General features: G+C 41.2%; 1 protein-coding gene and 1 long non-coding RNA gene across 2 annotated transcripts in view; one reads left to right on the top strand and one right to left on the bottom strand.

Moving 5' to 3' along the window:
- Positions 1–14,486, top strand: part of LOC309332517 — a 33,148-nt gene that overhangs the window by 1,798 nt on the left and 16,864 nt on the right. The window lies entirely within an intron of this gene.
- On the bottom strand, positions 3,180–9,780 carry LOC309336140 (aquaporin-5-like). Its single transcript, XM_081851615.1, has 4 exons — positions 9,353–9,780; positions 6,510–6,674; positions 4,062–4,145; positions 3,180–3,464 (listed from the first exon to the last, which is right to left on the bottom strand). Exons 1-4 carry the CDS (start codon positions 9,737–9,739, stop codon positions 3,288–3,290), a joined length of 813 nt encoding a protein of 270 aa, XP_081707741.1. The 5' UTR covers positions 9,740–9,780; the 3' UTR covers positions 3,180–3,287.

The raw sequence follows: 14,486 nt of genomic DNA, 5'->3' as shown, positions 1-14,486 counted from the left end.
CCATGATACATGCACTGCCTTCTAATAAGTTTGTGCTCCATAAAAGAGACTGAGTCATGGTTTTGAAATGATTGGCAACGGTAAAGTGCTGCTGGGGTTTAGGGAGCATAGAAGTACCATGTGTGGGCGGTGGCTGATGTTGAGGGAGCAGCGATCTCATCATTATCTTTCGATGAGCACACTTAGAGGAAAGAGGTTGGCTCTGTACTTATTTCATGGCCTCTTCTATATTGTAAATGCCTGGCTGGATTGTCGTCTTTGATCTGGATGCTGTCAAATGGCCCACCGCTGCAACGTGGATGTGCGATGTCACACGCACACACCTGGACGTAGTGCATGTGATGTCATGCCAGTGTGGTGTAGTGGTTAAGAGCAGTGGACTCGTAATCTGGTGAACTGGGTTCGCTTCACCGCTCCTCCACATGCAGCTGCTTGGTGACCTAACTCTAAAATTTGGAGCCAGTCCTGGAGTCATGGGGACTGTCTGCCTTGTAATCAAAAGAGTGGAATCAAAGAGTGGAATTAATTTATTTTTGAAAATATTACTTTCATAGGGACGCCATCTATTTCCAAGTTCTCTAAGGCGCTCCATTGATTTCCCTTATTGCCAGACATTAGGTCTATCAATGGTGCTGAGTTGATATGCATTGTAATAGCTATTTAGCTTTGGAGTCCTCATCCTCCAACAGCAAATATTTTTAAATGTGTGGTTTGGCTGCTTGAAATATGAATTTGTTGAGTTTTCTTTAGCATTTGGGCATATGGGCTGATGGGATCCAAAATGGTAACATTTGAAATAAAAGTAATAATTTTGGAACAAGCATTATTTTAGTTGCAGCCAGTTGGTTTATGATAGAAAATTGTATTTTGTTCCAGCATCATATGTCCATTTTTATTGTTTTATTTACTTTGCTATTATTTATCTGATATATTTTGTTTAAATTATTGGTAACCTGAATACCTAAGTATATGAAGCTTTTTCTAGCTTTTGGGATTTGCAATATTTTGGCTAAAGTTTCCTAAAGTTTCGGGGGAGTATGAAAGAACGTTATTTCTGATTTTTGAAAAATTAACTTAAGTCCAGAGATATTGAAAAAGGTCTTCAATTCTATACAAAATAACTTCCCTGCATAAACTGGGTCTGATGTACATAAAACAATACCATCAGCATAAAGTCCCAGAATGTATTCTCACCATTTCCTGTCAGAAGTTGGCATATATCATTGCCAGAGCTTCTAAAATAAAAGCAAATGGTAAAGTTGATAATGGGCAATCTTGTTTTGTCCTGTGGCTAAGCTGACATTTTTGTGAATCTGTATTATTTATCCGAATTCTACCAGATGCAATATCATAAATTATTCCTAATATTCTGACATATTTAGGGCCAAATCCATTTTTAATCACTTTGATTAAATACTTTGGTTCAACTTTGTCCCCATCAATGATTTTGAGTAGTGTTCACAGAATATTCATGGAGTTTCCGAAGAGTGTTGTGCTGAAATATTGTGAAAGGTTCGGCAGCTCCCCATAAACTGTCCATGCTTTGCAAACTTTTGCCTTGATATCCTACTGTCATCTGAGGGTTTTTTAAAGGACACAGTCCATACTGTCCTCCTGTTCCTAATGCATACTGTATTCAGAGTAAGGTTACCAGATTTTTTTCAATGAATCTGGGGACACTTTTCAACTTCAATGGGTTTTGTATGGGGACTGATTTGTAAATCCAGGGACTGTCTCCGGGAAACGGGGACGTCTGGTAACCTTAATTCAGAGACATATTGCCTCTATACATTGAGATTTAATGTTGTTGTCTTGGCTAGTAGCTGATGACAGGACTAACCTCTATTAATTTGTCTAGTGCTTAAAAAAACCAAAACACCACCATGTAGGGTAATGATTATGACCAAATTCAATTAAGTTAATTATGCACTCCATGAATAAGTACTTTGTTTTGTCTCTCCTGAACCAGATTGTGCCTGTGCCACCTCAATGGGTGGAGGAGCAAAGTGGCACATGGACATCCTCTGGCCATAGTGAAGTTGGGACATTGAGGTTACCATCTCAGCCAGGAAAGCAAACTGCTTTGCAGGAACCTCCCAACTATTGCGCTACATGCTTACTTCACAATGCGCCAAAGTTCTTGCTCTTGATACATTTTATATATTATTTCCCCAAATTCTTATTTACTGACAATGAACAACTCATAATGTTACAGAAATGTTACAGAAATGACAGTTGGCAAACCACCCGCAACAATCCTTTCACGTTATAGAACTACAGTCAACACAACAGGGGCGAAAAAACACAGCTCCCCTGCTGACAAATGTTTGCAAGGTGGGACCAAATAAATAATGACATGTGGATCTGTTGTCAGCAGCCCAGCCACCCATAAATGAAAATGGCATCTTGCTCCAACAAATGAGTTCTCTTTCATAATAATAAAATGGGCAGAGGGAAACTTGGATTGAGGCAGAAACAGTTCATCGGCTCGTGGGCAGAGTTGCTACACTCGCTTCCCAGCAGGTGGGGAACTGTTGTTTACAGGAAGTGAGGTGGAGGTCAGCATGGTGAAAACACACCAGCAGAGACAATCCAGCACTGCTAGCTGTGTGTTTGCAGCGTGCCAACCTCCCTACTGCCTTGCCCCTTCCTCTCAGTAAGCAACAGTGACCAACCTGCCAAGAAGCTCCCACCTGGTGAGTGGCTTTTGAAATGTGGAAATGGGTAGAAGTCAAGGAAAGGAAAGTGTGCTATCATGAATTTATGCAGCTTTCCACACTTGGCTCTTCTGGCAACAGCCAATTGCTTCTCCTTTCTCAGACAATGCTCAGCAATGGTAGTGGTAGTCAAAGGCAGCTGGCAGAACTAGATGGGGGGGGGGGGTGTATAGCCATCCATGACTCAGACACCTTGCTTGACGGGGGAAGTCTTAGTAAACTCTGGCTGATGGGCCAAGGAGATTAAGCATCCTGCCCCTCCTGGAATAGCAATTATAAAACCATTGCACTGGGCAAACCTGAATTTTGGCTAGAGGCAGCGCCAAGATTCATACTTCCATGCACAAACATCACACCCAGTGCATAACAATGTTTGCCAGACACTTATTGGTTTGTTGGTGAGTGTGGCATGTGGAGAACCGTGTCAGTTGGTTACTGTTTAAACTCAAATGACTCACTCTGTTTCGTTTGCAATAGCTGGATGTTACTTCTCAGTGTTCTACAGCATTGTAGCAAATTGTGTGGCTGTCATTGGAATCATGTGAGCATGATAAGTAACCCACCACATGCTCAGGTCCGGAGTCTTTCAGAGTTAGTTCCAGGTGTGCTTCTCCCTTCATCTTCTGGAAGAATGAACCCTTGAACAATAGCCAGCCTCTCAGCTATGCTCAGTTTCTGAGGGTACAGAAGGTAGTTGTAAACTACAGAGGCCACGCTGGCACCAAAAATGGGTCCTAACCAGAAGACCTGTGGAAACAAGGAGATGTTTAAGCTTTGAAAGCAACCATAAGAGTCATATCCTGAAAACTGTGGCTGGTCTTCTAACCATGATTTCAGTTCTATGCACTTTTATTTATTTATTTGTTATGTCTTTATTTGTTATAAAGTGGCTTGAATGCTTCTCCCCCTCTCTTTATTACCTCACAACAAACTTCTGAGGCAGGTTCGTTGGTGGTTGACCCAAGGTCATCTAGTGATCTTCATGGCTGAGTGGGGATTTGCTCTCCCAGGTCCCAGTACAATCCTCTAACAACTGTGTCACTGGATTGATAGGGCTAGGAAGTCGAATCTGCACCAAAGCTGGTCAAGAGTCTTTATCAAATGGTAGTGAGTGCTCTTCTGTCCAGGTTACCTAGTCACAGTCTTCCCCACAACCGTTAGATTTACTGTATTTCTGTTTAAATAACAATTTAAAAGAAACCTGTGTTCTCTTTGGGGTTTTGGTGACGAATTTCCTCTTTTCAGGTGATACGTTATGTGGCCACCCTGCTTGCCAACCCAAAATTCTAGGATCAATTATGCAGTCTAGTCTGGCTAATCGATAGTGCATCATACAAAACTTACCCAGTGAGCCCCACTGAATTTTCCCATTATGACAGCAGGTCCAAAGGATCTAGCTGGATTTAGGGAGCAGCCAGTATAATAAATCTGTAAAAGGCAGAAAAGACATGGGTTTAGATTTGCCGTTCTTCTCAATTTCTTCATATATTCTTTCCCCTCTAGAAATTAGGATCCCTTCATCAAGCGGTCCATCACAGAATTGTAGAGGGACCACAAGGATCATCTAATCCTACCCCCTGAAATTTGGGGATCTTTCATGGAGCTTGAACCCACAACCCTCAGATTAAGAGTCTCATCCTCTACCAACTGAGCTTTTTCCTCCCATCAAGGTGACTTTATCTGGGTATCCAGTCTCCAGGCTCTCCCATACAATGCCATCTATGAACTCTCCTCAATTAACCTTTTTGCATGATTTTTTTAAAAAATCTTTTCTATTATTATCTTAAGTTACGTAACATACATAACGAATCAAAAATTTATCAAGACAGAAAAGAAACATTACAAAATCTAAAGTATAACTAAGAATCAGAACCAAAATACCAAAAATACCAAGGGGGTCTCTATGTGCAGATGATGCGGAAAGCTTTCAAATGAATGCAGAGATACACCATTGAAATCAAACAAAAGAGAAAACAATGTTTACCATATGGATAACATTCTTTGTTATTCTCTGTAGAACTGAAAGCAACCTGTGTTTCTCCCAATTCTACTGTCATTCTTGACGCTGAATATTCACTTCATCTGAATTTTCAGTATTTTATTTTTAACTTTGATGTTTGACAGCATTTTCTTTTATTATTTTAATACCACCCTCTCACAAAATATTAGGGTGGTACACAGCACTACAAAAGCATTTTTTAAAATCTGTTAACATGAAACTGAATTTTGGACTTGCAAGTCCAAAACTGACATGCAAGGTTATTTAACATGGATAATATTTGACTCCTAGCATATAACATTTGACTGTATTTTGTAGTTGATGTGGAACAGCACTTAATATTTTGCTGTATCTCATGAAGTTTCATTTTTGACGTGTGCCAAAATAAAAAAAACCCAAGAGATGCTAAGAAATCTAAAACACTCTGACGTCCAAATTTCACAATCAAAATGGGAAGAATAACATGTAAAATTTCAAGATTTGGAGAAGTTCGAATTTCAAAGGATGGCTGTGTGTCAGTTTGCTTATTGTTTTGGGAAGTGCAGATTGGGTAGGCTAGCTTTTCCATGTGAACTGAATTGAAATTCTCTCCCATCTCTCCCTCATTCCCTTCTCCATGAACTGATGGGATTAGGGGTCAGCAAACTTTTTCATCAAGGGGCCAGTCCACTGTCCCTCAGACCTTGTGGGGGGCCAGACTATATTTTGAAAAAAAACAAACAGACGAATTCCTATGTTCCGCAAATAACACAGAGATGCATTTTAAATAAAAGGAAACATTCTACTCATGTAAAAACACACTGATTCCTGGAACATCCGTGGGCCGGATTGAGAAGGCGATTGGGCTGGATCTGGCCCCCGGGCCTTAGTTTGCCTACCCATGGATTAATTTCTGCAGTGGGGAGCCACTTCTGCTTGTGTAAGTTACTCACCCAATGTAGAGCCCTGATTTTTCTACATGACACAGGAAGGCTGTGTGAGTAGTGGAGGTTCCCTGATTCATCCATTATCCCTGCCACTTGTGTAGAGCAAGATGGATGGTGCCCAGAGGAGAGCATGCTCACTGTTGCTCTTCCACCTCAGGTGTTGATTAAGCAGAGAAGCAGTGCATTCAGCGGCGGAACAAGCCAATCCGGTGCCTGGGGTGGCATGTGTGCCCTGCGCCCAGGGGCGGCGCCAGCAGGGGCAAACTGCGTCAGGATGCTCCACAGGGCCTCCAAGGAGCCTGACTCCTCCCACTCAGCCACCCTACAGCTGAGGGGGAGGCAGTGGGCAGACTGTTTGGGGCAGCATGGAGCCTGTGGGCACCCAAGCCACCGCGTCACTCCCAGGAGAGATTTGTGGCTTGGGTATGCTGCAGGCCCTGAGGTGAGTGCCGCCCGCCATTTTGTCACCCCCCCTCAGTGGTGACACCTGGGGTGGCCCACCCTAACCGCCCCCCTTCCTCTGCCCCTGTCTCCCATCCCTGAGTAACTGCACTGGTTTTACTGTTGTTGGGTTTTTTTTTCTTCCGCAGATTTTTATTCACTGGAGGGAGGACTCCCCCATTTTCATTTTGGCATCTCCTGGTCAAGTAAACACTGGAATTCCCTCAGGGCCCCCACTCCAAATCTTTAATTTCTTTTAAAAAAATAAATAAATAAATAGTGCACACACGCACGCACACACCAGCGCATAACCATTTCTAAATATTTTTAACTCTAGCCGAAGTAACTTTTCCTACCCTGCCTTCTAGAAACACGTCAACTCATCTGTTTCCGAAACTAGGGGGAAATGATAACTCAGGCGCTTACCCCGATGAGGTGAGCCATGGTGACTGCCAGTCCAATAGACAATGCTGCATTGCCCCTGCTCTCCGTCCTGCGTCTATCAGTGGCAGAGAAGATGCACATGACAACCGAGAAGGTTAGGATGATTTCCACCACCAGGGCCTCACCAGGGTTTGTGCCATAGGTGAGCTGGCAAAATGGAAGAGATGAATGTGAAGAGAATAGAAAAAGTTCTAACATGGAGCATCTCTGTAGCTCTAGGCTGGCTCCCTCTAATACAATATTCCCCAACCTGGTGCCCTACAAATGTTGTTCAACTCCAACTCCCATCAGCCCCAAGCAGCATTGTTAATGGAAAGGGATGATGGGAGCTGTAGTCCAATATCTGGAGGGTTCCAAGTTGGGGAAGGCTGCTCTAATGGGTGTCTATTGCTGCAATCCTAAGCACACTTACCAGGAGTAAGCCCAATTGAGTTCAGTGTGACTTACTTGTGAATAAGCACATATATGACTGCACATTTAGGATGCAGTCCTATCCTGAGCTGGGAGTAGATCCCATTGAACACACAGAGGGATTTACTTCTGAGTAAACCGACAGTAAATATGATATCTCTGTAAGGGTTCCCTTCTCTTCTGCCAACAACAGTCAGACAGGTCTTCTGAGCAATTCTGCCTTAACTGCTAAATCTTCCTTTCTCCAATGAATAACTTTCCCCTGTACAATGCCTTCTTTTGCCAATTTTCTCAGTTTTACTGTGGGAGCTGGAAAGCTAGATTAGAAACCTGTTTTGCCCAGGTGACTCTCCCAAGGATACAGGATCACAGGCGAATGCAGATAGAGATGTTGCTGGTCTGCTTTTCACCCAGATGTTCCTCCTTTTCCATTGCAACACCACACACACACACATCAACTTTTCTCCACATGGGACCAAAAATAAAAATAAAAAATCATTTGGGAAAACTGGATCCCAAAGTGACCAACCTAAAGAAAAACCATATTGTCAGTTAGCAGCCTATTCCTCTTGTTCAACTGCTTTCCCTTGGGGAAAATCACTGTTCAGCACTCAATTGGAACAAACCACAACTTGAGTTTTCTCCGGATTGACATTTGCTGTGATTTAGAGCTTAAAAATGGGTTTTCCTGAGAAGGAGTGGGGCAAAGGGAAAACCGCTTGGACACGTGCTTTCTAGGCACGAGACAAGTGGAAGATCTTGTGTCAATCTGTTGTGCAATGTTGATGCAGCCAGTGTTCCATATTGTAATCCAGGAATGCACATTAGCTAGAATCAACCCATATAGAATTGCTGGTTTTGTTCACATTCCTTCATCTGTCTAATTTGGAAGGCTGGGAGTCACTTGTGCAAGATTCTTCTTTTTGACAAGGTAAAAATAATAAATAAGTAAAAATATGCACCCCACCTCCAAAACCATTCCATTGTAACTATCCAACCTCCCAAAACTTCAACATCTCTCGTGATGGTTTGACCCCTTTCCTTTTTAACAGTACAAATTCTACAAATACCTTCCAGATTTCCTAAAAATAATAACCCCGGCATATTCCCTGTCTTACCTTAATAGCACATGTTAATTTATCATTAATAGCTATATACCGCCCCTCTTTATATCATTCTTCCATTTTATATTCACTTTGTCCCTTCCACTTCCTAGCTATAATAACTCATGCAGCTGTCAATAAATTTGTGAGCAAGTCCTTCATATCCTGCAAACCTTCCACCCCATAGTAAATTGATAACAATGCTACCTCTGGACTTTCAGTCAGTTTAACCCAGTGATTTCTGTTATCTCCTTAAACACCCTTTGCCAAAAAAAATTGTACATATTTACACCCCTACCACATGTGAACATAAGTCCCAGTTTCCTGGCATCCCCTCCAACATAACATTGAATATTCCTTGTTTATTTGATTTAATCATATTGGTGTTAAATACCATCTCCATACTAACCTATAGTAATTTTCTTTTATCTTATAGACAACATTTTCAAAGTGCATTCTCCCATATTTCCCCCCAGCTTTGACTATTTATCTGCCCTGTTGTCTCCTTTCCCCACACCTCTTTTAATTGATCTTGTTGATCCTTCATTTTTACTAATATTTTATAAATTTCACTAGCTTCCCCTTTAATAACTATATTTTCTTCTTTATCTCCCCTTTTTATAATCATTTTTTTTCAAATTTTATATATTCTTTGCATTTCTTGTTTTCCCTTAACCACTTCTTTGTCCATTGCTCCAGTTAAACCAAGTTATTTTACTTCCTGTTAGAGCTTCTCTTATTTGTTCTTTGCTTCTCATTTTCTCCACCTATTCCTTTATTTTAAGTATTTTCTTCTCTTTCGCTTACTTTTTCAATTTCCTTTTTAAAATTTACTGGGAAGTCTTATAGCATCATCACCAGTGTTAGTGGGGAATTTTCAGGTATCAATTCTTTATATTTCACCAATATCTCAATGATGTTTCTTAATAAGGGATTTTCAATATTCTGCCACCATTGCCTGTTTGGTTTGATGAAAATATATATTCACAAACGTCTCCCTCATTTCCTGTGTACCATTCTAGAACCATTCTATCTCTCCTTGTCCCGTCTACAATATATCTTAACTGATTTGCTATATAATATAACTTGATGTTGGGGAGACCCAGGCCACTTGTTTTCAGGGGTTTATACCATCTTATTTTATTAATTCTAGGTTTCTTATCCCCATTACAAAATTTATTAATCATACTTTGCCATCCCTTTATCTCTGTCTCCAATATCATAACTGGTAACATTCTAAATAAATAAAAAATATTATACTTGTGCAAGATTCTGTTGATCAATCATTTCTTTGGCAATGGAAGGACTTACGTCATTGAGGGCTAATGTATGGCGGACGTCTTTGGGTGTCACGGAGTAGATGATTCCTGCACCAGTGACGGCTCCCAACAGCTGTAACACCACATAGAGCACCGAGCGGACGATAGAGATCTGGTTCCCTACAAAGTAGGCGATGGTCACTGCTGGGTTGACGTGCGTGCCGCTGACATGACCGAACGCTTGAACCAAGGTGCCAATGGTTAGGCCAAAGGCCATGGAGATCTGGAGGACACTGGGCAGCTGTAAGGGCCACTTGAAGGCTGAGCCCAGGACAATGAAAATGAAGATCACAGTGGCGACAAATTCACAGGCAAGAGCCTGGGTAAACCTGAGTGTGAACAGTTCCTGTTGCCTTCGTGGTGGAGCAGCCGCCGCCATTGTGAGATCAGAGAGGAGGTAGGAGCAGTGGAGATGATGAGGTGGAAAGTTATCCTGCTTGTAGGCAGGGATTGGTGTAAAGTGTAGGGCCGTGCACACATTTATAAGGGACTCATTTAATGGTGTGTGGGTGGAGCCAAAAAACCAGTCAGTCATCCTGAATTCTCCTTTGGAATTGGAAGCATTTTGAGAATAAAATTACCAGAGCCATTTTCAACATTTAAGCGAAGGCCCCGACACTTTGGGGTGTATGAGTGTGATTTCCTCTCATTCTCCTCAAAGCAATAGGTTTCTGTGGAATGCCTTTGGACATTTAATTTTCTTCCTTTATTTCCCATTGTGTGGGAGGTGGTATTTCACACATTTTATTTTGAGAACATGCACAGACATGCTTATTCGTTTATTAGGCATATTTATAACCCACCCATCATCGACATGGATACCACTGTGAGGCTCAAAACAGTTTTGTTTTTTTAATCAACCCAAATGATGCACACTAAATATCCCATGTTTAAAATCCTGTGTGCATTGCATGTATATATATGGCTGGACCAGCTCACAATTACTCAGTGAAGACCCAATTATATTAATGGGCATGACAAATTTGGTTTCATCAATGTCAGTGGGTCTACTTTAAGTAGGAGTAATGTGGAAACCACCCACCCTCCCACCCCCCTATTATATATATGAGCTGTTTGGTGTGTATTCTTTGCTTTTAATGTTTTTTTAGCTTGTGGTTTGTACTCCACTCTGATGTTAGAGAGAGGGGGCTGGGAATTTTGAGGGACTCTAAATGGTTCCTTCAAAACACATTCTCTGTACCCTTTTTGGTGTTTGTTTGCCTATTCACAACCTTTGTTTCTTTCTTTTCCTGCAGCTTCTGTGCCATTCCCTCTTATTCCCTGAGTGACACCTCCAGATGTCATAAATACACATATATTATGATACCATCAGATCTTGCTAAATAATGTTGTCAACAGGCCAATTCAGTTAGACAGCAGAAACTCTGGAAGTGAACTGCAAACATTTTCTTTCTTTTCTCACAGCTCGCCCCACACCCCACAATTTCTTTTTCCACCAGGGCATAAAAATGTTGGCACTGAAATCTCGCTTAAAGCAATATTAGCAGCAAAGCAGGTTATTCGTTCTCCATGGAAATATTTGATAAATTTTGAGGGAAGCTAAAAAGTTTATGTTAAGAGTAGTAGATTTCATGGGGAGGCTCCTTACATCCTAAGGTTGTTACTTTGTTGTTGTTGTTGTTGTTGTTGTTGCTTAGTCGTTTAGTCGTGTCCGACTCTTCGTAACCCCATGGACCAGATTTTGGCTATTTTGGCTATATTTACTAGATTTTGCCTATTGTAAAATTCTCCCAAAACATCTCAGGATTCTTGAAGACAACTAAAAGTGATGTTTTAAGAAATGTAACAATTTTTTTTGAGGAGAATGAGTTTCCACACATTCAACTCTGAGTGGTCATCATTTTCCCAGAATGTACCAATCATGTTCTTTTGGGGAAATGATAGTTGTCCATAATGGCCATCTTTCCCCCACACAGAATGACACATTCTGTAAAAAAATAAAATGGTGGTCACTAGGTGACTGTGAGCTTTCGTCTGAACACCACCTTAAATGGTCGCAAAAATGTAAAAAAATCATTATATTATTATTAGTACCAAGGTATGGCATTTTAATGAATGAGACATGATAGGTGCAAAGTTATAATGAATGAAACATAAAATTAATGTGGCTTTCAGCAACAAAAACAAATGGAGTCCTTACATGGTTCCCCCACCACTCTTTTTTTGAATTATATTCTTTGTGAAAGAAATATATGATATAGATGAAGAAAATATTCACTTTGGGTACCATCCAGTGGAAAGTTGTCCCCCACAAGCTCCACTGAAATGAACACTTAGTTCTTCAACTGTAGGTCCCCAGATATTGTCAAATATTAATCATCCCCAGCCATCCTAGCCAAAGGTCATGGATGATGGGATTAGTAGTCCAACAACATATGGAGATCCAAACTGAAGGATTCTGAATTAGATGATGTCTTGTCCCAATGTTATTTTAATAGGAACACAAAAACACTGCACGTAGGTTGTTTCCAGGACATCTGCATGATAGATGTAATGCAATGTACATGAGCAATTTAAAAGCACTCAGGATGCACATTCATCAGTTTTTCCCCCTACACAACACACTGATGCAGAGGGTGACGTAAGGCCCCATGACAAGCTCAGGAAGGAGAAATGATGGAGGTGGAAAGCAAAGTGATGGCCTAGAATGAGGCAGATGCTCACAACAGTATTTCTGCCTAAGTTAGGAGGAAAAAAATACTACTTGGAAGCCACTCCCTGGCTACTAATTACTCTTTATTTCTCCCAGTTCCCCATCGTGTTCTTCCACTGTGCTGCAAATGCCCACATCCATATGACCTCTTTCCAATTCCTCCTCTTCTCCAGCTTTCTTCCCCTTGTCACCAGAACCCTAAAACTGTCTTTCTTCAACGCACTCCTACCTTATTCTCTTCCTTCCTCATTCTCTCTCATTCTTCCAAATGCCATCTTTACCCACACCTAATTCCTCTTGCCCTTTCCCCATTTCCCCTTTTCTCTCTCCTCGTCACCAAAATGACTAAAACTATATACACAACCTTCCCTTAACACCCAAGTCATTGCCTACAGAACTTAGTCTCCCCCTTTTTCTGCTCCTGCCTTTAGAACCAACCAATGAAAACAGCACAATGACAGACGACTGCAAAAATAATATAGAAAGCTATAGTGTTAGGAATTCAAGATAGCACTAAGTGAACATCCCAACAGTGCAAAGTTTTCTACCCCTTGCCCCTTGAATCTGTTCTAAAGGTTCCTCCAACCCTGGATTTAGGGGGCTGGCATAGGGCACTTACATAGGGGGGACAGGGAATCCCATTGTGCTAGTGCTAATTCTTGCACTAGATCAACTATTTAGTTCAATACCACCTACAACATATCACATTGGGGGTGAGAGGTCAAATTTACTTGGTCAGTTTTGGCACATTGTGTCTGCTTCTTCTCATTACATCACTGCACACTTACATATTACTAGGGCTACGAACCACTGATGGCATTTTCAGCTCCGTGTTTCTCATGATCCACTGATTAAGATGAAATACATATAAAATCAAAAGAAGAGCCTTGCTGAGTCAGACTAAGGTTGAGCTAGTCCTCGTCTTGCATCAGACCTAGTCCTGCCAACCAGATTATTCTAGGAAGCTCAGAAGCAAGGTGTGAGGGCAATAGCCTACTCCTACTGTTGCTTCCTGGGAGCTGGTATTCAGACATGTGCTGCCATTAAAGATGCATGTCCTGTATAACCATCTTGGCTCATCGCTGCTGAAAGATCCAGCCTCTGAAAATTTGTCTAATCCCCTTTCGAAGTTGTCTAAGCTAGCACTTCCTTTATTGTTGATGCATAGGAGCTTATATCTTGATGCATCATGGTAGTTGGCAGTGCCGTGGTATTTGTGAAACTGCTAGTGTGCTCACATAACAATAATAACTGGGACAAAAACTACCCTCTTTGCCAAAGTTCCTCTTGGGCTTGAATGTCAAAGTGGCTTATGAGGAAATACAATGAAGAGGTGCATGATAGCAAGTGCTACTGTCTTTTTGTGGAGAAGAAGGATTTTCACTTTAAATTAGGTCTGTAGCAGGCATTGCATCATTCTCAGGTAAAGTAATAATTTAATTAAATTTTTGTTTTGTTTATAAGTTCTTTTAATGTCTAGATTATCCTGTCCAGAGGGCTCAAAACAAACTGATTCATCGTCTGCATCTATGTATATTGCTAGGAACATAAACAATGGTACCCTCAGTGATTACTGCTGCAAAACAAATAAATGGGTGCAAAGTACTAGTTATGCCTGCTAAAGACACAGATTTGTTTGTTTTAAAAGAAGGAGGGGGGCTTTTGGACCTTTGTGGATGACTTTGCAAGTGAGGCCCTCCTGATTATACCTCATCTTGCAGATGTCCACCTTGTGGTCACCATGGAGAGGGCCTTCTCTTATGGGCAGGACCCACCTCCCCATAGAAGTTAGGTGCCAACAATGATGGAGTTTAAGTGCTTATTGAAAACTACTCAGGCCAGTTAGCACAACTTGCGGCATTTTCTTCATTTGAATGTCTTCTTCACCTGCTTTTCATGGGTTTCCAACTCCAACCTTCACAGTCAGTGAATGAATGAATGAATGAATCTTTATTTGCATCAGCCATCGGTCACAGCAATAATAAAACAACTATACAATATACAAAGAATAGAAATAAAAAGTCAATTATATAAAATACATTTTAGGGTTTTGAATCAATAGTCAAATAGTGGATCTTATTCTGATTGCCCCAGCTAAAAACCTTGCAGCCTTTGCTGTCATCTGCTCATCTTGATCTGCCAAGAGAAAGGACACTGTAACAGTGGTTGGGTGACCTGGAATGGACAATAAAAGAAGGGTGATAATCTCATTCCTCAAGTCTTTATAAAGAGTGCAAGCCAGAAGCACATGCGCCACTGATTTGGTACTGCCATCTCCACAGGGACATAAACGTTTTTCATGTGGAATCTGTTTGAATTGTCCCTCAAGTACAGCCGAGGGCAATACATTCAATCTTGCGAGACTAAAACTGCTTCTATATTTTAGAATTGCTAGGTTATGCAGATAGAGTGCCAGAGAGTCAAAATGGGAAGGTGGAAACTAGTCATACCA

Source organism: Podarcis erhardii, assembly GCF_964252035.2.
Source record: "Podarcis erhardii genome assembly, chromosome: 2".
Classification (NCBI taxonomy): domain Eukaryota; kingdom Metazoa; phylum Chordata; class Lepidosauria; order Squamata; family Lacertidae; genus Podarcis; species Podarcis erhardii.
This window is presented reverse-complemented; position numbering and strand designations above follow the sequence as displayed.

What these genes read in the sequence shown, in the direction of transcription:
- LOC309336140 (XM_081851615.1), bottom strand. Translation starts at nt 9,739, where the DNA reads ATGGCGGCGGCTGCTCCACCACGAAGGCAACAGGAACTGTTCACACTC. An exon ending in CCATGGCTCACCTCATCGGG is followed by an intron (nt 4,146 to 6,509) that starts GTAAGCGCCTGA and finishes TGCCTTTTACAG; the next exon opens with ATTTATTATACTGGCTGCTC. An exon ending in AATTCAGTGGGGCTCACTGG is followed by an intron (nt 3,465 to 4,061) that starts GTAAGTTTTGTA and finishes TTGTTTCCACAG; the next exon opens with GTCTTCTGGTTAGGACCCAT.